This window comes from Corvus brachyrhynchos, unplaced genomic scaffold, assembly GCF_000691975.1.
Source record: "Corvus brachyrhynchos isolate BGI_N302 unplaced genomic scaffold, ASM69197v1 scaffold413, whole genome shotgun sequence".
Lineage (NCBI taxonomy): Eukaryota > Metazoa > Chordata > Aves > Passeriformes > Corvidae > Corvus > Corvus brachyrhynchos.
In genome coordinates this window covers 77,764-101,985 of record NW_008237240.1, presented here as the reverse complement: position 1 = coordinate 101,985, position 24,222 = coordinate 77,764, and the positions used below count along the sequence as shown (strand labels likewise).

Sequence of the window (24,222 nt, the reverse complement as noted above, 5' to 3'; positions counted from 1 at the left end):
CTTTAATTAGAAGCACCGATAATTAAAATAAAGTAAGCGAGCAAAAAAACCAAAAGGGAAAGATCCTGAAAATTTTAAATGCTGGTCAGGCCTCTCTCCACCTTCCCCACACAGTTTTCATGCCTTTATGTGGAAATCCTGCAGGGCAAGGTGGATGCAACTGGTGCAAGTCTGTAATTCTCATTGGAGCCCAGTTTGCTTACACCTAGAGTAACATGGAGTTCAGGCTTTTAATAAAGGTTTACTGGCAAAGATAATTAACTCAGAAATATGTTGAAATACTTGAAGGAGATGATGATGTCACTCTAGAACATCCTTACCTGAGGATGTAATTACAGTGGCATGATATTTTGAAATGGATTAATCTAAAAAGAGAAAAAAGAAAACCCTGCATGTTCTTAATCTGGAATAAGTATTTCCCTAGAAATTGTTTTTACAGAGTTATTGTGGTCAGTCTCCCTGTCTAGGCAAGCCTTTAGAGTTCGCTTGGTAAGAGAGTCCTTGTGGTAAGAGAATGAAGTAGTTTGTGTGTCTCCTTTTGCTGTCTTTCTTGTCAAACCTCTTTTAGTGGGGAATGGACAAAGGAAAGGGGATTTGAGATCTCAGCTGTTGCTCTTTCTATAAGAAGTTGTTATTTTGGTGAGAGGGCGAATTTTGGCACTTTTAAGTGCAGTGATTGGAGGGCAGCCTGCTCCAGGACTGTGGAGTCATGTTTGCTGTGGAGTATTGGGTATTTTAACAGCATCCTAGTAAAATACTTTGAGAGGACACTTAGAGAATGGTAGCAAGACTTCATAGCCCTGTTCAAAAATCATCCTGCTGTGAAACAAAAGTGTGAGACCCTGTCATCCCACTGTACCATTTGTGTCATGGGAGGAAGCTGCTGTTTCCACTCACAATTTGGCTTCTGATAGTTATTGCATTATTGCAGAGTGCTGATGTTGGCATCAGCCTCCCAGGAGGCTCCTGTTAACGCCTGCTTGTCATCAATGTTCGGTGGAAATGAACTCCCATTGCTCCCCAGATGTGATTGTTAAGAGTTCAGTGAACTTTTCTTTTTTCTTCCAGGCTATAAGACCCTTTTGAAAGGAATTTCAGGGAAGTTCAGCAGTGGAGAACTCGTTGCAATTATGGGTCCTTCAGGAGCTGGGAAGTCAACGCTTATGAATATTCTGGCAGGATACAGGTCAGTACCAATGAAAATCCCAGGTTGAGATAAGATCACCGAGCCTGAGGGCTCCTTGGAGACAACACCAGAAGAAAGTGTAGCCTAGAGTTTGTTGAAAACAGGCACTTCAGAAATTTTGAATTATTCTTATTGCTTTTATTTTTTTCTCTGTGTCATGTTTTGGTCACTTGGGATTTATCTCTTAACAGGTCTGATCCAAAAATAAGAAGCAATTTAAAATCCAAAAAACACACATAAAGAAAATCTCCTTTTTTGGCTGTGTAACAAATCTGACTCAGTGTCTTCTGTTTGTGATATTTTTTAAATCACATAAACACTTGAAAAATCTACTCACCACTTCATAATGTTGATGTCTTCTTGACCAAACTGCAATGACTGAAGTAACTGTGCTTCATCTTTCTAAATCCCCTCTTGTATGGCCAAATACAAAGTGTTTCTGTCTTGCTGTCATTTGGGGCATAAGGAACAGGATAGAGAAACCTAAAAAAACCCCTACTTCAATGTCTTGATATTTTTTCAGATATTTCTACGCGACAGCACACATTTTGAGTAAAAATTTCAGCCACATGGCACGAAGCTTTGTATGAAGGAGAACATAATCATGAAATAAGTTAATTTCTGTCCAGTCTACCAAATCTATTTCGTAGTGGCAATAACAACCTAAGACTTCCACATGCTCAGTCACGTGGCAGCACAAGGGAAGGCAGGGTTCACCTCTGGTTATTTTGTTGTTTGGTTTCAGAGAGACGGGAATGAAAGGAGAAATCCTCATCAACGGGCAGCCCCGTGACCTGCGCTCTTTCCGCAAAGTCTCCTGCTACATCATGCAGGATGACATGCTCCTTCCTCACCTCACTGTCCAGGAAGCCATGATGGTGAGCTTTGTTTCTTACTCTAATTTATCTGAGCAGGGGAAAATGGAAAATGGTTTGTGTTGTGCCCTCGTTCTTAACTCCTGGCAGTGCCACAAGCTGTTATCTCTGTCTGATCCCGCTCAACGAAAGTTCTTGGAATTTGATGATGCCTTGAATTCCATTTCTGGCTCATCCATCTAGGGATTCTTTAGCTCTATAATTTCCAATTTGTGCCCAGCATTATGATTTGGAAGGAGATCTAAGTGTCTGCTCCTTAGATCTCCTAGAGAATGGAACCTGAAATTCTTCACAAACAAGCCTTTGTAGGGACCATCTGTTTGCTTGGGTGGTGGATGAGTAACCTCATCCCTCTCTCTCTTTCTCCCCATCTTTCATGTTCTGACTGAAAACTGTTATTTACGCTTCAATGTGATCTCTCTGCCACTTCTACTCTTTTGTGCCTTTTTTAAAATAAAGTCATTTTATAAAATCTCTTTCATTTCTTCAGGGAAAAAAAGCCAGGAACATAATAAGTGCAAGATGTACAGGGAATGTAAATTGTTCTCACTGGTTTTCATAGCATCAAGAGGTTTATGAATTGCCAACTTGACCAGTTAGTCTGGAAGTGTCTGTAGCTCAGCTTGAGAAATGAGCCAGTTTTTCTCAGAGGTTATTATCAAAATAAGGCTTAGGTTGCTCACACTGTGCCAGCTAAATTCACAAATTTCATGGCAAGAAGAAATCACTCCAGTGTTTATATGGCTAATTTTCTGCAAAGATTCCTTTCTGTGAGGAAGTTTTTCTTCTCTTTTGTTTACTTGAGTGTTTTCGTCAGAATCCCACGGGACCACTTTTGCAGAATTGGGCCCAGATTATAGTTGCTGTCTAAAATTAATCAATCAAGGCTCTGACAAAAAATAACTACTTAACAGTTTAATTGCTTTTAATAAAGGTTAATCATGATGTTTTGTGGAGCCGCCTCTCAGGATAGAAGATGACATCTTTCACAAGATTATTTATTTCTGTGCTCACTTGTTTGCATCCTGGAGAATGGCAGAGCTCAGTTATCCTTATAGTGGGAATGAAGCACAGATAAACTGTGTTTCTAGCATTGCCTGGGAAGTTCTTGGGTGTGCAAATTCTGTCACTGTCCCATCTTCCTCTCAAGCTCTTTGACTTTCATAATGGCCTTTTTTTCTAATACACTTTTTGTCAGGTGCTTTGCCTAAGTCAAATTTGAGTCAGTTATTTACTGTACAGAAAAATGTGATGCTTGTGACTGGAACATTATAGGTCTACTTCAGATTTTCTGACTGGCTTGAAAGAAGCTGTTTAAATGGTGCCTTGGAGTGTTGTGCCTGGGACATCTGCTGTAACTGGTGGTTGTGCTTCAGACCAGATTAAAATCAAATTCCGTTGTTCTGCATTCCAGGTATCTGCTCATCTGAAACTTCAAGAGAAAGATGAAGGGAGGAGAGAAATGGTATGTACACTGCCCATCACACTAGAATTTTGGGGGATGCCAAAGAGCTGTGGAGTGAGCTCTGTAAAGCAGACGTATTTTATCTAATACTGAATTGCACTGGACCTGTAATGACAGAATAAATCATAACCTCAAGGTTGACGTGTGTCACTAGGAGGGAATGTTCACTGCAGTCTCCATGAAAGCTGCTTTCACTACGAGACTGCAAAATTGTGAAAGATTTACTGAAATAAATTCACAGGTTTTGCAGGATTCCTGTTAATGCACCTTAGCATCTTGAATTCTCTTCCGTGCGTGTCTGAGGGCTCAGGCATCTCATGTGGGGTGAGATAAATCACCCAGCTGGACCTGCATGAGGAACTGTGCTCCTCTCATCCATCCATGGGGAAAAGTACAACTTCTCCTAAAAGGTGAAAACTATGGCAACTTCCTAGGTAGAGCAGCTGGTTTTGTGATTATCCTTTGTGTTTATTTTGAAATTGAAGCAACTGGCATTTCTTCAGACTCAAAAGAATCCTTGAAAATCAGAAGGGAAGCTTACAGGAATCAACTTGTGTTTGGTAAACACAGGTTGTTTTTTAATTGGAAAATAAATTTATATAGAAACAGCTGTTGATTTATTTGTACTTTGGAAGCCTTGATTCATTTACACATTGGTGAAGTTAGGCCAAGCAAGTTAATTCCCTTGTTCACACTGTCACTGTAATTACAAGCAGCTCTTTGAGGAAAATACTGTGCTGTGTTTATTCAACACATGTTAGAAGGATTTTCTGGTTAGTGTTAGAGGCCTGTGCAGGAGAAGATAATTCATTTTATTGTTGTAAATTCCAGTGTAAATGTTTATCACAGATAAATGTTATGAATTTATACACTCATGCTAGCAGGATTACAGACTCTTGTTTAAAGCAGGGGCAAGTGAAAATCCTCCAGTGAACCACAGTTTGTGTTTCTAGTTGACCTTGCTTGTGCTGCCTGGGCCCTGTTTACCCTTCCTAGAGATCAAGGGAATGAGGGAGTCAGGCTCTTTTCTCTGAGAACAAGGGTTAGTGCATTTTTTTTTTTTTTTTACTCCCTCTTAGTGGGAGAGGGAACTGCTGGAAATCAAAATCAGGACAAGCAAAGGGTCAGGCCCTGGTTGGTACTTTGAGAAATGGTGGGCTCTGTTTCCTGAACTTAGGTGAAGTATTAAATGTCTGGGCTGCTTTCTGCCTTTGAAGTGGTAGATTTTGTTACTTGCATGAGCAGCGTAGCTCATGGATTCACTCATTTTTGTGTCCATGATTTTACTGATGCCAAAAAGCTATTCCCCTTATATAGGGCTACCAGACCAGATCTACAGTCGCTGAAACAGAAAAAATCATAGTGCCTGGGATGGTTCTGCTTTTGCTCCAAAAACCCAGGGACGAGCTGTGCCCTTCCTGAGGCTGTGCCTTGAGGAAATCCCGAACATCTGAGAATACCTGTGACAAATGAACTGACTCTGAGGGGAATGAAAACACTTGAAATCAATGACTGCACTTTAAAGAGGAGACTGTGGAGAACAGATGAGATAAAGGAGGTCACTGCTCTATAGAAACCACTGGTTTTTGTTATAGAGTCCCTTATAGAGACAACCCCAGAGTTCTGTTGAAAGAAGCTTCTTGGTTTCACTGTGCAATTTACCCCTCAAATGCTGCAAAACTCTTCTGATGTCAGTGTCATATCCATAAATATACAGCTATTGAAGAACCCATTTCCACTTCTTTTTCACCTCTTTACTGAGTGAGGTCATGTAGGACAAACAGGCAGAATTTGGGTCGAAACAGTAAGTGGTGGACTCTTAACACTGAGTCTAATAAATGCTACATTAGATGGAAAAAGGCTTTAAGTGTGTGGGTGATGAAACAAAGTCATGAGCTGGTTCACAATCTCCATGAAAATCAGTGAAGAGGCTGGAGGTTTTTTATGTTCTAACAACGTGGAATGTTCTGTTCCCTGCAGGTAAAGGAAATCCTGACAGCCCTTGGTTTGCTGACATGTGCTAACACGAGGACTGGGAGTCTTTCTGGAGGCCAGAGAAAGCGTCTTGCCATTGCTTTGGAGCTGGTGAACAACCCTCCTGTCATGTTCTTCGATGAGCCAACCAGGTACTTCAAGGCCAAAAATTAAAGATAGACAAATATGGTTTTACAAAGTAGAACAGCACTGCAGAAAAGTTATTCACCTCTAACTCCTTGGAAAAGGCTCATTTTGTGTTGCCTGCAAGCACTGAATAAGGCCAAGAAATAATTTGCTTTGGGTACTTAGTGCCTTGGGTCACTGCCGCAACTGCTGGACTGTGGGGCTATAAATAATATTTAAAGCAGACACAAACTGCAGCAGGAAGGAAGAGAGAGAGGAAAATATTGTGGCATGGATTTCTTTTTCAAGCGAAGACAGCTTGAATATAAACATTTTAAAATGTGACTTTTGGTAATGAATGTGATCAGTCTGGGAGGAGGCTGGGAAAGCTATGAATATGTATCTATTCATTAAAGTTGGGAGCATTTACATCTGCAGCCCGAAGATGTAGAAGTCCCTTAAGGCAGCTTTGAGAATATTCTTTTTCATTCTCAGGCATGCTTCCAACATAATTAAAAGCCTGATGGAGAAATACAAGCATAAGGTTGGCATATGATAAAATTAAACTGCTACAGAGAAAAGTTGTAAAAGGACAATAATGAGAGACCAAGTAGCAAATGCATGTGCCAGTTTTGAGTGGTGCCTGTGGATAACAAACTTCTCTTTGGTTTTTTTTTCTCAGTGGCTTGGATAGTGCATCATGTTTTCAGGTGGTGTCTCTGATGAAGGCTTTGGCCCAGGGTGGCAGGTCCATCATCTGCACCATTCACCAGCCCAGTGCAAAACTGTTTGAGCTCTTTGACCAGGTATTGCTCTCAAACTTCCTCTTGATGTGTAGTTTAGGTAGGTTGTGCTTTCAAGGCTACGCTCTTTGATCAAAAACATGAATAATTCCAGTTGGTGGTTACAAATCAGATAAAGAAGTTAAAGAAATAAGAGCAGAACATACTTTTTGATTATGGTTTTCTCCTTCTTATCTGCATGTTTCCTTTATTTACGTGTCGTCTTTGTGAAGAATCTGGCTGTTAGGTTTGTGAAATCGTGATTTTTGCACTGCTGATTATCATGCCTTCACCCAGCACTGCTCCTGTGCACAGGGCTGTCACTGAAGTACCTTAGAGCAATATAAAAGCAGGAGAGCTGCAGTGTCAATGTCTGCAATGTTGCAAGTACATGTTCTCAGCCTAGATACACAGGTGTAGATTGAGAAGAGGTAGTTCACATGAAATAATAATAATAATCGAATTTAGTACTGAAAATTAATTGAAATTAAGTCAGTTGGAGAACTTTTCTCCAACCTAACAATGGGATGTGGACTGTGTGTGTTTAGATTAGATAAAAATGTACTTCAGTCGTGTTGGAGGATTTAGATTAATCCTGTGAGAGCTGAGAGAAAACCTCCACCACCACAGGTGAACAAACTCTTGCAGATTGCCAGTCTGGCAGGGAGGTTTATTTAAAGTCAACAGTGTGGCTAAAAATGAGAATGATCGAGCTGTTTGCTGTTGCTGTGCTGTCCCAGCTCTCCTTCCATTCCTGCAGTCACCAGCCTCGTCTCCCAGCCCAAAATATCCATAATGTGTGGAAATTAGATGGCTTGGCTCTCCAGCTCCTTGCCTATTTTCAGCGTGTGCCAAAGGCTGGAATTAGTGTGTTTCTGTGCTAATGTGCTCCACGTCCTGGAGGCAACGTGTGCAGAATTCAAACCTCAGGCATTCAGTTTTCCGTTAGTCGTGATTCCATGCAGAGTTAATTTCAAGTGGTGACAGATCTTCCCAAGGTGTTCTTCCCACAGGGACAAGGAGATGTTATTAGGCAACAGGTTCAAATATTTTGGTACTATTTCAGTTTTTTTCTTATTTCTTTTCTTTTTTTTCTTTTCTTCTCGTTTCCCAGCTCTATGTTCTAAGTCAAGGTCAATGCATTTACCGTGGGAAGGTAACAAACCTCGTCCCTTACTTGAGAGATTTGGGGTTGAATTGCCCAACCTACCACAACCCAGCAGATTTTGGTAAGGACAACGTGAATAGTTTATTTCATTTATTTTGTATTTTGTCGGCACCCTCAGGGTAATGGGGACCATGGTGTGATTTATACTTCTGTACATGTATTCTTTTGTGTGTGTGTTCATATATGTACCAAAATTCAAAATAAAATTAATCAGATTTTTTTTTTTCCTAAGTAATTTGAATGCCATCTAGTGGTACAGTTCAGTGAATATTTCTGTGTGATGGAAGTCAAAGTTCAGGAAATGAAAGATAAAGCATATTCTTTAGTGCTTCATAGTAACTAATGTTAATGGCTTTTTTAAGTGGGCCCAGTATTCTGCTTGGTTTTTTTTTATCTTGAGCAGTACCACTGTGGTATTGTACAGATAAGAGCATTGAGGGGTTTTCAGTGCTGTTTCTTAATTCCAAAAAAAGCGGAAAGTGCCACAAAAATAGGCTTTTGTCATTTTTTGTTACCTGTATTCACTGCCTTTCCACTGAAATGCTTCCTTTAACTTCCAGGATGAAGAGACCTCCCTGAAGATTTGTGGAAAGATGCATTTAAATGTTGTTTGTATAGATAAGAATTTGCACGTGGCATTTTTAAAGCCTGTACTGAAAAAACTCTTTGTTTTTTTCAGTGCTGCAGCATCAGTGGGATTTAATAACAAGGCTTGTACCTGGTGAGCAGTGCAAAGCAGTAACTTAAACCCTCTGTTTTTGTAGTTATGGAAGTGGCCTCGGGTGAGTACGGGGACCAGAACAGCCGCCTGGTCAGGGCCGTGAGGGAGAGGATTTGTGACACGGACTACAAGAGAGACGTGGGTGGGGAGAACGAGCTGAACCCCTTCCTCTGGCACCGGCCCTCTGAAGAGGTATTTTGTGCATCACAGCTCTGGGGCAAGGCTTGGGGCTGCAGGGGGAGGGAGGGAATTCAAATCCCCGGTCAGTGGAGGAGTCTCTGGGCACACTCAGCTGATGTGAGTGGGCTTTTGTGAATGAAAACCAAACGAGATATGCGAAGGAAGGAGTTTATTCTGTGATGTGTTTCTGCAGGACTCCTCCTCCACAGAAGGCTGCCACAGCTTCTCTGCCAGCTGCCTAACCCAGTTCTGCATCCTCTTCAAAAGAACTTTCCTCACCATCATGAGGGACTCGGTAAGAATGGCTTTATAATAACTTTTGTAGCCAAAAGGTCTGTTCAGCTGGGTGTGAGGCAGTGTAATACACTTCAAAGGTCCTGTCCAGCAGCCCATCTGTGAACATTATCACAGAATTTCAAAGGGAAGAGACTGATCTTCCAGTCTTGCTGTTAACTGTATCACCTTCATTGTGAACTACACCTTTCTACACAGCACTCAGAAGCACCTGGCCTAAAAACCTAAAGTTTAAATCCCCTCTGTGCTGGCAGGTCCCTTATACAGTTATTAATCCTACTGAAAAGTGACTGAGAAGTTGTACTGCTGTGTCACAAAACTAGGTTTTCCAGAAAATTCAGGATGGCGGAGATAATAATTTCAGTGTGGTGGAAAGTTACTACTTAAAGTCTTCATTTTTGGAAATAGAAAACTGGTGGATAAAAAGTTTGCTTCTTTGCCATAACTTGTTCTCCCTTGCTGCTTTTTGTAAGTGCATTTGTCAACAAGGACTAATTAAGTTAATGAGTTAAGATCAGGGGAAACCGTAACTGATTTGCTGTTACACAGATTGAAGGCCAATGTTGTTTTCAAGGTATTTTTTTCCTGCTCAGCTCTAAAGGCTTGCAGTTGTTCCCAATGTTATTATTTCTTCTGTTCTTCCAAGCCTCTTGTGGGAATACTGTGTTGTAGAGAAGGCACAGAAAGCTAATTTATTCCTGATGAAGTTACTTTGGTCTACAGAAGCCTGAAATGCCTTTTCTGCTTCTCTTCTGCTCTGGGGAAATTTCTCTTTTAGTCAGGAAGTCTCTTTCCCCTGATGAATAAGAGCCAGCGGCTCCATGATATTGTCAGACAGTGAGATATCAGGTTGCAGCATTCCAGCCTGTATTTACTGGAAGAAATTTTCGTGGGAAGCTCATAATTTTTCTTAGCCAATAGGAAATTAACATTTCTCACGGCAGGGGGTTGGAACTAGATGATCTTTAAGGTCCCTTCCAACCTAAACCATTCAATGATTTCTATATAAGATTTTCTGGGCATAAGTGCTCCTTTCCTGCAGTCTTTCCATCTGATTTCAGCCACGCTGTCAAGGTTTTTGAGCCCAGACTTTCTGATAAATGCTGCTCTTTGCTTGTCACAGGTCCTGACACACTTGCGGATCACCTCACACATTGGCATTGGGCTGCTCATTGGATTGCTCTACCTGGGCATTGGCAATGAGGCCAAGAAAGTGCTCAGCAACTCGGGATTCCTCTTTTTTTCCATGTTGTTCCTCATGTTTGCTGCGCTCATGCCGACTGTCCTCACCTGTGAGTATGGGGCACTGTGTCACAGCACAGGGGAGGGCATTGCAGGGAGGTGGGAGGGTGTTGGGATGTCTCTGGTTTGTATAAGATAACATTTGACTTGTGATTCTACTTCTAAGAGAGGTGGGGGGATGAATCTTGCACCCACAGAAGCACTGCTGTGCAAGCAGAAACAGGCTTGGCCAGAGGCACTTCTCCCTCCCCCGTTTTGCCAGGGTTTTTCAGCACAGACAGTTCAGTGTTACAGTCCTGGACTGGAATTTCTCTTTATCCCAGAGCATCTGAACCATGCCCTGAACTCATGGTTGGACTTAAGGAGGATGTAATAATTTCTCTGGAGCTTCCAAGTCATGACTCCTGCATAAAATCAGCTTATTCATGTGGTATCAGAAGCAAATGCCTGTGGAATAGACTGTTTTGTACTTCCTTTGGGAGTGCTGCTACCTTAAAGTCCCTGTTGGACCAAAAGGAAGAACCAATTTCTTTAAGTTTTCACATCACTTTTAATTGAAAAATCCTCTTCAAGGGAGGTTCATACCATCTGAGTAGACTAGTCCATAGTCTCAACAGTGAGCAGCTCTTGGGGCTGACTTTTTATATTTCATTACAAATCACTGAAACTTTTGCTGCTCTGTCAACGACCTGAGAGTTCCCCTGGGACTGCAGCAGTGCAGGATTAGGTATGGACAAACTGTGTTGTTATTATGTGAAGCAACACTGCACCCTGCCAATCTGACTGAACAATCTGTGTTCTCTGCAGTTCCCCTTGAGATGGGAGTGTTTCTCAGAGAGCATCTGAACTACTGGTACAGCCTCAAAGCCTATTACCTCGCCAAAACCATGGCTGATGTTCCTTTTCAGGTAAATGCTCTACTCTTCAATAAAAGAGAATCCTTAAATTCATGAGTGACAAGCCCACTTGCCCAGAAGATAAGTACTGGTATTTTGTCCATTGGAATAGTGGGGAAAATGTCCATATGTGTCTGCTGAAGTTTCAGGGCTGAATCAGCAGCACCCTGAAGAGTGCAGGACTTGACAAAAGCAGAGACCTGACCCAACATTCTTTTAACAAACAGATGACAAGCTTTGCTTATTTGCAGAAGGGGAACTGTGAAGGGCTGTGAGTGGAATCTGTTTTGAAATGCCCAAGCAGAAAGGCAGGTATCACACCTGTCCTGTAATGGAAAGGCTGAGAGCTGTGGATTAATTAGACCCCCATCATGTTTTTGTCTTACTCAGAGTAACAGTCAATGTTCAGCTGTAAGGGATAACCCCCAGTGCCTGTCCTTGCAGATCATGTTCCCTGTGGCTTACTGCAGCATCGTGTACTGGATGACTTCCCAGCCCTCCGACGCTCTCCGCTTCGTCCTCTTCGCAGCCTTGGGGACCATGACATCCCTGGTGGCTCAGTCGCTGGGCCTGCTCATAGGTGCAGCCTCCACATCCCTCCAGGTACTGATGGTGTTTCGTGGTCTCACAGGAGCTCTGCTGTCTCCTAACTCTGCTCCCTGTCACTGCTGCTGTGTCCCCAGGATGTTTGTTGAGAGGTGACAGGCAGAAAGTTGTCCTGCTGTGATAGAGCTCCTGATGCTCCCCACTCACATCAGTGTAAGGGGCACAGACCTGCCCTGGATGTGAGGCTCTGAAGTTCCTGCCTCACCTGAAGGGGCTGTGCCTGCCCTTGCTTGGGTGGATTGTCACTTGCTGTTCATCCCAGACTGAGCAGGTCCTGTGGACTGCAGGACTGATGCGTTTCTGTGTCCCTACAAACTGGAAATTTTCCACAGTAGCTCAGGAGAAGGTTTTTTTTGGTTTAATAAAGCTGTAGAAGGAAAGGTAGGAAAAGGCTTGTCCAAAAACCAGACTTCTAGAAATGGAGGGAGAGAGGCAGCTGTTGGCATGACTGGAAGCTGGTCAGGTAATTCCTGGCAGGAGATGTGCTGAGGTGACCATTGCACAGCAGAACTGCTCTGTGGTGCTGGTGGTAACTGATGATTCTGACCTCAGTATGCATTGATGCTGTCAAGATTTCTGCAGTAGAACACTTGATTCCCTCTCTGTGCCACCCTGTGGAGACCAGCATAACCTTACTGCGTGATCCCTGTGCTTCTGCTCTTCCCCTCACAAGAAATCTCACCAAAAAAAAAAAAAAAAAAAAAAAAAAAAGCCAGCAATTTTCTAGTATTTCAAAATGTGATAACTTTCGGGAGTAGAATTACTCTGAAGAATAACAGAAAAGTAAGTCAGTTTTTATTTTTTCTCTGTCTTTCTGACAAGAGACTGTCTATTCCTTGTCTTCACAGGTGGCAACATTTGTGGGCCCAGTTACTGCCATCCCAGTCCTTCTGTTCTCTGGGTTTTTTGTCAGCTTTGATACCATCCCAACATACCTCCAGTGGATGTCCTACATTTCCTATGTCAGGTACTGCTGTGAAAGCCTTCAGCTTCCCATCTGGAAATGCTGTTTGTTTGCCTTTGCTTGCTTGGTTATTTTGGGTGCCAAAGAGACTGTTCACAGCATGTTCTTTAGTAATATAAACATATGTGTGATGTAAACCACATTATCTCACTGCATTTTAAGTTGTTATGTGTTGTGAAATAAACAGGAACAGGTTACAGGCCACAAGACCATGCCAGTCCCTTTGAATTCAGTGGGATTGCACAGCATGAAAATCCTCCTGGATTTTGCAATATAAATAGGGATTTCTGAAATAACAGTGACATCCCCAGCTGAGAAATTGATGCCAGCACCTCATTTTGGAAGAAAAAGTAGTGTAATTCACTGCTGTATGCTAGATAGGTTTGTTGGATAAAGGCCTGTTTTTAAGTTTTCCAGGCGCACTGCCACAAGAGGCACGGGATTTGTGTCACCTCTAATTTAAACTGCTGCTTTAAGATCCATAGGCACCTTATATGCTGTCTGTGTCTGACACAGCTGTCTTAAGATGGGACAACTCCCATCAGGAAATCTCTGGAGGGATAGTTTAGACTAGACACTGAAATGTTTATAGCTGAAATTAGGAGAGGTGAATTTTCCCGTTCCCCATTTCCCTACCCTGCCCAAGCTGCACTGTTACTGAGAAACCCCAGGCAAAAAAAATCCTCTTTGCTTCCAAGTGAGGTCTTACACAGATTCCTATCAAAGATAACGAGACTGCACCCTCTGAATTAATACCTGGAATTCAAGGTGAGGCCTTAAACCATTGGCAGGCCCGTGTGGGGTCTCCTGAAGCCAGAGAAAGCTGTCCTATGCATGGGATATCCCATGTGCATGGGACCCATGATGTTTATCTGCTTGCAAAATCAAATGCCTGGGAGCATTGTCAGTGAAACCATTAGTACACAGAGGGAAGGAGAAGGGATGTTCTAGGTTGATGCTGGTTTTAATATATTTCTGACTTCAAGCCATAATTGCATCCCTGCTGCTTATTAAAAAAAAAAAAAAAAAGCAAAATTATGTTGTCACTTTTAAATGGGGAATTCCTGCATATGAGCTGAAATGATGCTGCTTTCTGATTTAATGTTTTTCTGTGCACTAACTGGAAGCAGTCAAAGGCAGAACTCCTGCCCTTGTTCCCTCTTACGCAAAATGCCCGTGACATGTGATGAGCCTGATTGTAACAGGGACAGAACTGTGCCCCGAGACAGATGTGTCAGAACAATATTGAACCCCTCAGAGTTTCAGCTGAGCTCTCACAGGGATTGTATTGCACTTCTGACCAGATCATCAGGATTTTCCTTGTAATCCCTCCTTCTTCTTCCCAGGTATGGGTTCGAAGGGGTCATCCTCTCCATCTATGGACTGGATCGAGAAGATCTGCATTGTGACAAAGACGACACCTGCCATTTTCAAAAATCAGAGGCCATCCTGAGAGAACTGGATGTAGAAAATGCCAAACTTTACCTGGACTTCATTGTTCTTGGGATTTTCTTCTTCTCTCTGCGCCTGATTGCCTATTTTGTCCTCAGATACAAAATCCGAGCAGAGAGGTAAAGGAAGAGCAGCTAAACCAATGCAGTAGGAGAACTTTAGACATGCAATAGAGGGCACTTGACATTGTCTCACTGTGGCAGGCTGGTCCCCAGTGCCCAGCCCGATGCTGTCCTGACCGAGCCCATGGAGAGCCACAATGGGATAGTGGACATACAGTGTTAAGCCAATCAGTCCAGTTGGGTTGGGTCATGTTTTCATTACACTTTCTAGCTTTAACTAGGAAGAAGAACTAGAAGGGAATTTTGCACCACAGAATATCAATACCGAGGCAGTGTAGCTGTAACAAGAAACCTGGCTGCAGGAGCTTTCCTTTTGAAAACCAATTTTGGGATAAGGTCACCAGGATCAGTTCTGGTAGCCAGAACAGTGTAATGTCATCTCTAGTTGACAAGGTAATGAGATGCAAAATGAAGAATGCAAAGAAAATAGGATTCTCTCATATTTTTAAATTCAGAATTTCATCTTTGCAGTTTTCTATGTATTATTTTGCAATTCTTTTCCACAGAATTACCCCTTCTGGCTAAAAGCCTGTAAATGTATTAACAAGGTAAAGACATCTTTTTAATATGGATACTTTTTAAAAAGAAACCTGAAGTGATTCAAGTAATTATTTTTGTTTCTGTCTGAATTTAGAATTCTGGTGCTTTACTTGTTGAGCTGGTCTCATATCTGAAAACTGTAATGATAGGAGGAAAAGGCAGATTCTGAATCTGCACTAAACCTCTGATCCTATTTGGAAGCAGCACTGGATAGCACATGCAGTTAGACATGGTCAAGCTGTCACTGAATGGTTGAAAAAAATATTCTTTTGCAGTGTCTTTAAATCCTTAGTATTTGTAATATTTTGAGGTACTAACTCTGCTCATTATCTGTTTGATCTACCTCCTGCGAATGAAAATATCAAGGCACTCCAAGGCTCATTTTTAATTAAATTGTGAAAGCAGGATCTATCCCTAAAGTGGTTGTTAAAGGAGTGCAAGAGCTGTCCACAGATCAAAGCTTGGGCTACTGTGTTAAAACACCTGTGACTGACTCATCCAGAGGTGTTCATTCTATCTGCAACGCACTCTGTGTAGGACTCCCCTCCAAATACACAAATGACCTTGTAAGGCTGCAGGTCTAATTATGCCAGGCAGTTTTGTTCTCATCCCGAAGTCTACATGCACAACATGGGAATCAATTGATCTGAACATCAGTGAAACTGTTACTTTGAGTTACTTTGTAAATTTGGCAGGGGGAATTTGGGTTCCAAGTTGATGTGAATTTTGTCACTGATTTTCATGGGTTTGGATTTTCAACCCAAAATGAATCCACCATACTCACGCTGGACGCCTTGGCGAGCTTTGGTGCAAACTGCACAACCTTCTGCCATGGCTGTGAATTTATCTTGGTATCCCAGACCCCCTGAGTGAGGCCTGCAGGTTCTGTAAATGCATTATTCCCATCAGGATGCTGAAGTCTTGTAGGTTGGAAGCAGCTCAATGTCAGCAGACCCTTGAGGAGCCCAACAGCTCATGGCAGCAGAGCAGATAAGAGAGACCTGGTGCATCTGCTGGCCCCCAGCAGTCAAAAATTCACAAACTTCTGAGACTCATTTATTTCCTAGTGAAATAAATAGTGCCAGGGCCAGCTCTGTTAGTCCTCAGACACCTGGGGCTATTAGGAATGGCCCCTGTACTGACTTCTAAACAGCCCAAACACTGTCTGGAAAAGCTCTGGCTGTGCTGGGATGAAGGTCTGCCATTTAGCAGGGAAGACAATTCTTTCCCAGTTTTCCTGGCCCGTGCCCAGGCTCTGTTTGATTTACCAATACAGACATAGACTGTGTGTATCTGTTAAACTCAGGACATTTGAACTAAGCCTGTGGTCTGGAAGGCTTTAAATCAAGTCACATATTTTAGGAAAGCTAGCTGAACTTTCCCTGAAAATAAGGTTGACCTGTGAAAGTAAAAAATCAGTCTTTACTGGAGAAGAAAAAACAAATTCCTTGGATAGCCTCTTTGCATAATTTTTGTTGCTGTTTTTTCTCAAAAAGCTTTTGTATATCTCTGCAACTTTTCCAGGCATAATCACGAGCAGGTACAAACCCATATGGCTGTCAGATTTGAGAAATTAAGAATTTGAGCTATTCTAAATAATACTTGCGGCTATGAACAGTTTTTAAATAAGGCACAAGCTGAAATCCCTTTGGCACAACGTGCCTTGATTATTTCATGACTCTCAAAGTATTTGTGAATATTACAGGCAGTTCAAACACGTTTTGCAAGCAGACAAAGGACTACACTTGCCAAATTACTCTTGGGTTGCAGACATCTGCTCCAAGCTGAGGTCGAAGAGTGTGACATCCCTGGCATTGAATACCTTCAGGGTTCATGTTTTGTGTTTACCAACACCATTTACCAAATACCACCCTGACAATCCCTTGCAGAGTTCCAGATGAGGTGACTTTGCTGGCACTTCAACACTGGTAACTTACAGGATGCTGTTCTCTCCCATCTAGACCAGTTTTGCAGTGTGAGTTCCTTGGATACTGTCTTGTTATCTGTGCCTGCTCCTCTGTTTTTAGACTTTCTCATTTTATGTTTTCAGCCTGCAGCATGTCCTCCTGTACTGTAACTTTGTGTTGTGTTATAGAAGCCAAAAATCTGGTCCTCTACGGGTGTTCCTGAGAAAATTCCTGCTCTGGGATAATTTTTGTCACTCTTTTTTTAAGATATGCTTTTTCCAGCCTTCTGCTGGCAGCATTTAGCTGGAAGTTACTATTCTAAGGAATGCTTCCAGACTGTAGTATCCCAGTAAAGAAGTAATTCTCTGGAAACTCAGTGATACACATAGATGAGATAATAATATTTTCCCTCCCTAGCTCACAAATTAACTAATGATCTCTCTTTTGTCACTGCTCTGGGACAGAAGCATTTAAAATCCATCCCAGTTATGTTTTCATGTACTGCAAAGATTTTTAATGTAGTCTCAGGTTGGCTTTTTTTCTCTTTATGATAAATTCTAACAGGCTGGTATAAATCACATTCCCAGGTTAATGGGCTGAGCATTCATGTGCTGTTGTGTTGAGCAGCACTTTGTGAAGCTCTGGAGGCTTCACTTGAAGGAATAACAAGGCCAGCAAGATTCTGAAGACTTCAAATCCCCAATTTTCAAATCCTCAATTTTATAGCCATATATGAAGAGCCATAACCTGTTTGAAATCAATGCCACTGTTACCATTTGAACCACTCACAGTCTGGCTAAAAGTTGTGTAAGAGGCTAGAGGTTTCTAAAGGTCACTTTAAAACTGAATGTATGATTTTTGTTGGGATTGTAGGAAGACTTTAGTGTCCTGTTGGCCTCCTTGTTATATTTTGACTTGTTTTGACACTTTGCTTTGGTTACTGTGTGCATTAGTTAAGACTGTAGGTCCTTCACCCTTCTTTTGTTGTTTTTCTTCGTGGAAACTTGCTATAATCTGAAAAACCCTGAAGGTTGTTAAAAATAACTTGAAGCATCATTATTTACAATTAAATAAAAGATTTGGAAAGCAGATTCTACTCACAGGAAATTGAGAAGATTCCATTGTTACAGGCCAAAGGGAGTAATAGAAGACTGACTGGTGCTGAGATGCTCTTCAGCTCTTAGCATTTAGAGCACAAAGTCCCTATTTTCATTAAAAGAGAGGAATATGTGCACATGTAACAGGGAGAGCTGGTTATGTAAGTGGGAGATAATGAACTTGAGTCCAAGTACTGGATGTCTCAGGTGATTGACAGTTCCATCCACACTTTTGTGTCAAAGTCTGTGTTCTCAGCAGAAAGGAATGTTTTATTAAACCCTTGTTCCTGCAAGGACATGTGGTACATACTGACCTGTGCCACCCCAGTGATCCTCACAGAGGATCTTACCTGTCCTAATTACACAATGCTGGGTGGATTTTTGGGTTCTAAGAATCAGGGGGAAGGCCAGCAAAGCAGCTATCCTGGTGGGAGTCTGTTACAGACCACCCAACCACGATGAAGAGGCAGATGAAATATTCCATGGGAAGTCTTGTGATCCATCCCCCTTGTTCCTGTGGGAGAGTTTAACTTGCCAAATATCTGCTGGAGATACAACACAGCAGTGAGGAAACAGTCCAAGAGGTTCCTTGGGTGTGTGGGAGGTAATTCCTGACACAGCTGGTGAGGGAACCAACCAGGGGTGGTGCCCACTGGACCTGTTGGGGACAGAGGCCTGGTGGGTGATGTGATAGTTGGAGCTCCTCTTGGGCACAGTGGTCATGAAATGGTGGAGTTTTTGGTTCTCAGGCAGATGGAGGGGTGGCAGCAGAACTGCTGCCTTGGACTTCCAGAGGGCAGACTGTGTTTGGGAGCTGGGTTGGCAGAGTCCCTTGGGAGGCAGCCCTGAAGGGCTGAGAAGTCCAGGAAGGCTGGGGTTCCTTGAGAAGGAAATCCTAAAGGCACAGCAGGAGCAGCCCATCCATCCCCATGTGCCAAAGGATGAGCCACGGGGGGAAGAAGGACCAACCTGGTTAAGCAGAGAGCTTTGGCTGGAACTCAGGGAACAAAACAGGGTGTATGACCTTTGGAAGAAGGGGCAGGCAACCCAGCAGGACTACAAGGATGTTGTGAGGTTATGTAAGGAGAAATTAGAAGGTCCAAAGCCCAACTAGAACCTAATCTGGCTAGTGCTATAAGAGACAATAAAAAATAGCTCTGTAAATACAGTGCTAAGGAGAGTATCCATCCTTCATTGGATACCATCCTTTATTTCCTACCAGAACAGCCCCATAGGGTGCAATTGCTCAGGAATTTGTGTGTGGAGATCCATTTATAAAGTATGATCATGTGAAAAGCTGTTGGGAACTAGAAGCAGGCAGAAAATGACACCTTGTCATGTCCTCTATGACAGCTTGTGGCAGGCTGATCACTGCAGTGCCACACAGCACTGGTGAGTGCATAAATTAAGTGCTGAGTGCCACTGGAGTTAATCAGGAGCTCTGCCATTAATGAGCAGGGACAGTAGCATTTTTAGGGATCAACTCCTACTGCCCTCCTCTTGAATACCTGTTTCCATAATACACCAAGAGGTGGTTGTGGCGTATCCCACTGAGTGACTTCTATAAACCCACATATCACTCTTCATATTACATGTCTAAAAGTTTCAGGCTGAGCCTGCATGCATAGCAAGTTTCATTTTAATTCTGTTTAATGCTTTATTTCTGTTTCTGTACTTATTTCACGTGGAGTTTCTGAAGGAGTAATTGTACCACAGAGCACAAATCCAGCTTCAGTCTTTTTGTTATTTTGAAATCTTTCAATGAATGATAACTTTATGCAGTTGTCAGCTGTAGAACCTTCTTTTAAGAGATTTAGATTTCTGTTAAGACCTGTTGCCAGCACAGTAAAACAGAGGGTGGCCACTCAAGGTGTGTCTCCTTTGGCACAAAACACGTTCACAGCCCAGCCTGCATTCTCTGCACGGGTTATGCCTCCAAGACACATCCAGCTTTTGCTGATCCATTTTTTTTTTTTTCTGGGGGCTTCCATGCAGCTCAGCCCATGCTTGTGTCCCTTTTTTCTGGGTATTTGTGACTGCTGTCCCCATGAGGTGTGAAAATGAACTGCTTGGGAGCAGTGCAGGATGGTTAAAGTTGGAGGGATGACTTTGAGACTCCTTTGAGCTACCAAAAGCCCAAAGTGCTGGATCTCTGGGTGTGCTTTAGTCTTTCAAGAAGAAAAAAAACTCAAAAATGTCTTTTTAAGCAGATTGCAAGGCAACATGGAAGCTTCTGCCTTTAAAGGTTGAAGAGGTTTTCTACTTCAGTGGCATCTGTGATGTCTTTTTTTCTGACCCCATGGTAGTTTATTTTAGTGGCCCATTTAGGGTAATCATTATACAAATTCCTTTCTGTTACTTCCAGAAACCAGCTTTCCTGGCCTCAGTGATCATTATACCAACCTTTACAAATGTGAATGAGTTGCTGAGCAATTTTTTTTTTTTTAATTGAGAAAATTCTTTTAAATTATGTCGAAAGAATGTGAATGAGTTGCTGAGCAATTTTTTTTTTTTTTTTAATTGAGAAAATTTTCTTTCGACATAATTTAAAAGAATTAAATTTGAGAAGATTACACTGATACATCTTTTAAAAAGAAGATAGCAAGCCCTGCAGTGGAGCCAAGCCTTTACCTGTGTCAGTATGGATTTATCAAATACCTTACCTGAGTCAGCTGACCTTATTGTGAGATACTGCCCTTGAACCTGTTTCTGAATTACTTAACATTCGGTTCTTTTGTTTTTCAAAGCAAGAGTCAATGCAAGGTATGATTTTAAATCAGCGTGCTCAAATGTGCATATTCTGTGTATCTAATCTGTCATTGTTGTTTCTGTAATGCATTTGCATTACTAGGAATCAGTTCTATTCTGCTTCTCTAGAGACCCTCGCTGCCTGCACGCTGTGATATATTTGCACTGTTGTAGATATATATACATATAATGTAATTATATTATACAAACCATGTCTTTTTCAGGTTGCTTGTTACCTTTGTAGTTTATGCTTCCTGGTACAGTGGACCTGAGTAAAAATGTGGGATGTGGGGCGTTCTGATGATATATTACAGTAATAGAGAAATCTTTGTATATTTCTGTATACTTAATACCTGTAAGAAAAGATTTGTATGTGCATTATTTTCCAAGCTTAGGGCTTTGTTTTCTGAGACTAGAGAACATTTATGATAATGTAACACACACACACAAAAAAATCAAATAAAGTGTTATTATTTTCAGACATTTGCCTTTGTCTCTGTTCTCACTCCGAGGGAGGTGGAAGGTGTGTTGGTAGTGATACAGTTTCACTGCCCGCTCCTTGGTTCTGGCAGACAGCAAGGACACAGAATTGCCCATTTATGATTGTGGTGGTTTCAGAACTCCCACTACAGGTGGGTTACAGAAATATCCAGTAAAAATCCGTAAAAACATCACCTGGGGGTTGGAACCAGATGCTGTTTAAGGTTCCTTCCAACCCAAACAGAGCAAGTATCAGGGAGTGCTTCTCTGAGAAGCCCTACACAACTGAAGGACTTCCTGAACCAGTGGAATGAGTTACCTTTGTATTTCCATGCAGTTTGGGTGGATTTTTCTTCCACAGACTGATCTTCTGTTCATCTTGTCCTTGCTACCTGCAAGTGGTAGCAGATGTTCCCCTGTGCTGTTTCATGGCAAGAGGTGGGAAAGGATCATTCCCTGTTTGCCTTTACTTGGCACTCTGGAATGTGTGGCTTCCTTCCTCCCTTCTCCCCAGCTGAAGAGAAGCTCTGTTTTATCCTGCCAGTCAGCCCTGTCCATTTCCCATTTTACCAAACACCTTTCTCCCTCATTCTGCCTCAGCACCTGTGCAATGTTCTGCAGCCCTCTGTGCATTTCTGTCACCAGGAAATCCTTCAGCTGGTTTAGGAGACAGTATTTTAATTTCTTGTGTTTCTCCTGAAGATGCACATTGGCCAAGAACAATATGCTTACTGTTTCTGCTGGACTGCTGCTTCCTACTGCACTGGCAGGGAAACTCCTGGGCAGAAATCCTGACCTGTGGGAGGCCCCAAGAACAGTGTCAGTGCCAGGAGGAGGGTTCAGTGTTGGTGTCCTGTGCATTGGCAAATACTCACTTGCCTGGGTGGCTTTTCATGCAGCTTTAAGGCTGTTTCATGGTGTTTGTGTGTTGGACTTAAGGCCAAGCCTAAAAAACATCACTGTCCTTGTGCCATCCCTCCTGACCTCCACAGCAACAAAATTACCTGCCTTGCTCACCACAGTTCAAAGAAAACTGCCCTAACTTTTACAAGTACCCACTCAGAAATAACACGAGCAGCGATGCTTAAAGCATGAATTGCCCTAAGGATGCAATAGGATTGCATTTTCAAGACAGTTTTCTCATGATGACAGAGATCATACTTTATGTTATGATTTATAGCCCTGGATATAATACTAATTCTCATGATGACAGAGATCATACTTTATGTTATTATAGCCCTGGATATAATACTAGATTGAAGGAATTATGTTCCCAAAAACTAAATGCCTCCTTGTGCCAACTGGTGTCCATAAATCAGGAAGGGAAGAGGAGGAACAGAAGTCTTTCATAGCCTGAGTGGCAACAGAAATTACTTTAAGCATTTTATATGGCAGTTAATGCTATTAAATAACTCAACCATAAACTTCTCATTAGCAACACTAAAAATTAATACACCTCACATGCAATTACCATCCACTGTGCACTGGAAATGGATTCATAAAATAAAGAGCCTTTGAAAATAAAGGAAACTTTCTTTTCCAGTAGCTATCCATTTAAAGCCTGCTTTGGAATGCAGGTTGAAAGGCACAGGAAGCCAAGGAAGTGGGTAGAGTAAGAGAGATGGGCTTGTTGAGCATGGGAGGGTGCAGGGATCTGAGCAGTGCCCAGGTGAGCAGGTGCTGTGCTGTCAGCCACCAGCACTGACATCTTCCCTTGGGACAGCCTTCATGAAGGGCTTGGTGGGAAGTGTTGCCAGCCCCATTTAGGGCAGAAAACTGTCAAAGGCTGGATTAGTCAAACTGATACTAAGTGCATCCATTTCTATTGTTTAGTGCATTTTAAATTTCACAGCCTTGTTTGGTTTTGTGTCCTTTTCTTTTTTTTTTTTTTTCCCCTGTGCCTTGTAGACTTTTTCAAGATCTGTGAATTTTATTATGTACTGTTAACTCTGTGTGATGGCTTTGCTGGATTCCTGACATTCCCATTCCGAGCCTGTGCCTGCACACACATGGGAAGGCTGAGAAAAAAGTCAGTGCTATCTCTTCCACAAACAGAAGACGTTATCAAAACATGAAGCTGATCCATTGTCAGCCTCTGACAGCAAGAACACCCCTCAGAGTTGCACTGTTTCCCCCAGTTATTTCTAGCAGAGTCATTCTCTTGTCCTACTGCCTGTTTTGCTGTGCTGGGCAGGTGAAATAAAGCTCCACCTGTTCCTAGGATCTTCTTGCTCATCCCCATGGCACCTGTGGAGTCAAATATGAAGTAGCTTTTATGGCTTTATCAAGAGTCTTCCAGGTGCTTGTTGTCTTTCTCCTGTGTAAGAATCAGATAGTAACCCCAAAGTCCTTAGAACAGGAACAAAAGGGACAGTAAACCTTTTTACTTTGCTCCTTCTGTTTGTTGAAGCTCATATTCTGTGTCTTGGTGCAGCATCCCTTAGATGGAGCATATTGCCAAGTATCAAAAAGTGTAAGAAGCAGGGGAAATCTCATTTTGTGGCAGGAAGGAGCTGGATTTTACTTACCAAATTTACTTTTCATGAATCTTTCTGGGAACGCCACAGGCTGGAGTGTCAGTCTGCTCTGGTGGTAAGTCAGACCCCTGGGAATTTCATAGAATTCCTGCAACGTTTTTAGCAGTTAAGATATTTGGCTCAGCTGCAGTGATATATTTTGATTCAAGACTTCCAGATTCTCATATAATTGTGGTGTTTTAGTATTGAATCCCTAAAAATTGCTGTTTACCAAAACAACCTTCTGTTATGCTCTGAGACAGAGGCACATGTTGAAGGAAGCCTGAGAGACCTAACTCAGAGACAGATGGGAACAGCACCCTACAGGGGTCTCTCTTTGTCCAGTGGCTTCTCCAAGGGGGATTTCTGGGTGCCACAGTGGGTGTGCAAAAGGAGACCACAAAGCAGAAGAAGTTATCATAGCTGGGTGAATAGAAACACTGGTCTCCAGCAGAAAAGTACTTTGTTTTCTTACCCTGCCCACCTCTGGTAAGGGGAAGTTATATGAAATGGAACTTCATGAAGTGAAAAATGGAAATTTTACCATTCACTGGTGGGGGAAGGAGCACCCAAGGACAGCAAACTGTAACAAAGCTGCATCCTCTTCTACAGCACCTGTGAGTGCTACCCAGCTGGTTCTAGAACATGAGTGCATTCTGCATTGCAGCACAAATATTTTACAGCAAAGTCTGTTTGTCTGGCTGTTTTCATCTAGTACTGAGAACATGAAAATGGAAATTTTACCATTCACTGGTGGGGGAAGGAGCACCCAAGGACAGCAAACTGTAACAAAGCTGCATCCTCTTCTACAGCACCTGTGAGTGCTACCCAGCTGGTTCTAGAACATGAGTGCATTCTGCATTGCAGCACAAGTATTTTAC

The 24,222-nt window shown here is 42.3% G+C and overlaps 1 protein-coding gene across 2 annotated transcripts in view; it reads left to right on the top strand.

The window, feature by feature from the left end:
• The window catches only part of ABCG1 (ATP binding cassette subfamily G member 1), a 49,071-nt gene extending 28,996 nt beyond the window's left edge, over positions 1-20,075 (top strand). For both annotated transcript variants that reach the window (XM_008630581.2, XM_017730176.1), the window contains exons 2-14: positions 1,069-1,186; positions 1,932-2,064; positions 3,476-3,526; positions 5,507-5,652; positions 6,309-6,432; positions 7,523-7,637; positions 8,341-8,489; positions 8,671-8,772; positions 9,895-10,063; positions 10,821-10,921; positions 11,354-11,512; positions 12,364-12,482; positions 13,826-20,075. In XM_008630581.2, the coding sequence (XP_008628803.1) occupies positions 1,069-1,186; positions 1,932-2,064; positions 3,476-3,526; positions 5,507-5,652; positions 6,309-6,432; positions 7,523-7,637; positions 8,341-8,489; positions 8,671-8,772; positions 9,895-10,063; positions 10,821-10,921; positions 11,354-11,512; positions 12,364-12,482; positions 13,826-14,054 (1,715 nt within the window). In that variant the 3' untranslated portion in view covers positions 14,055-20,075. The remainder of the gene's footprint in view (positions 1-1,068; positions 1,187-1,931; positions 2,065-3,475; positions 3,527-5,506; positions 5,653-6,308; positions 6,433-7,522; positions 7,638-8,340; positions 8,490-8,670; positions 8,773-9,894; positions 10,064-10,820; positions 10,922-11,353; positions 11,513-12,363; positions 12,483-13,825) is intronic.
• Positions 20,076-24,222: the final 4,147 nt, after the last annotated feature.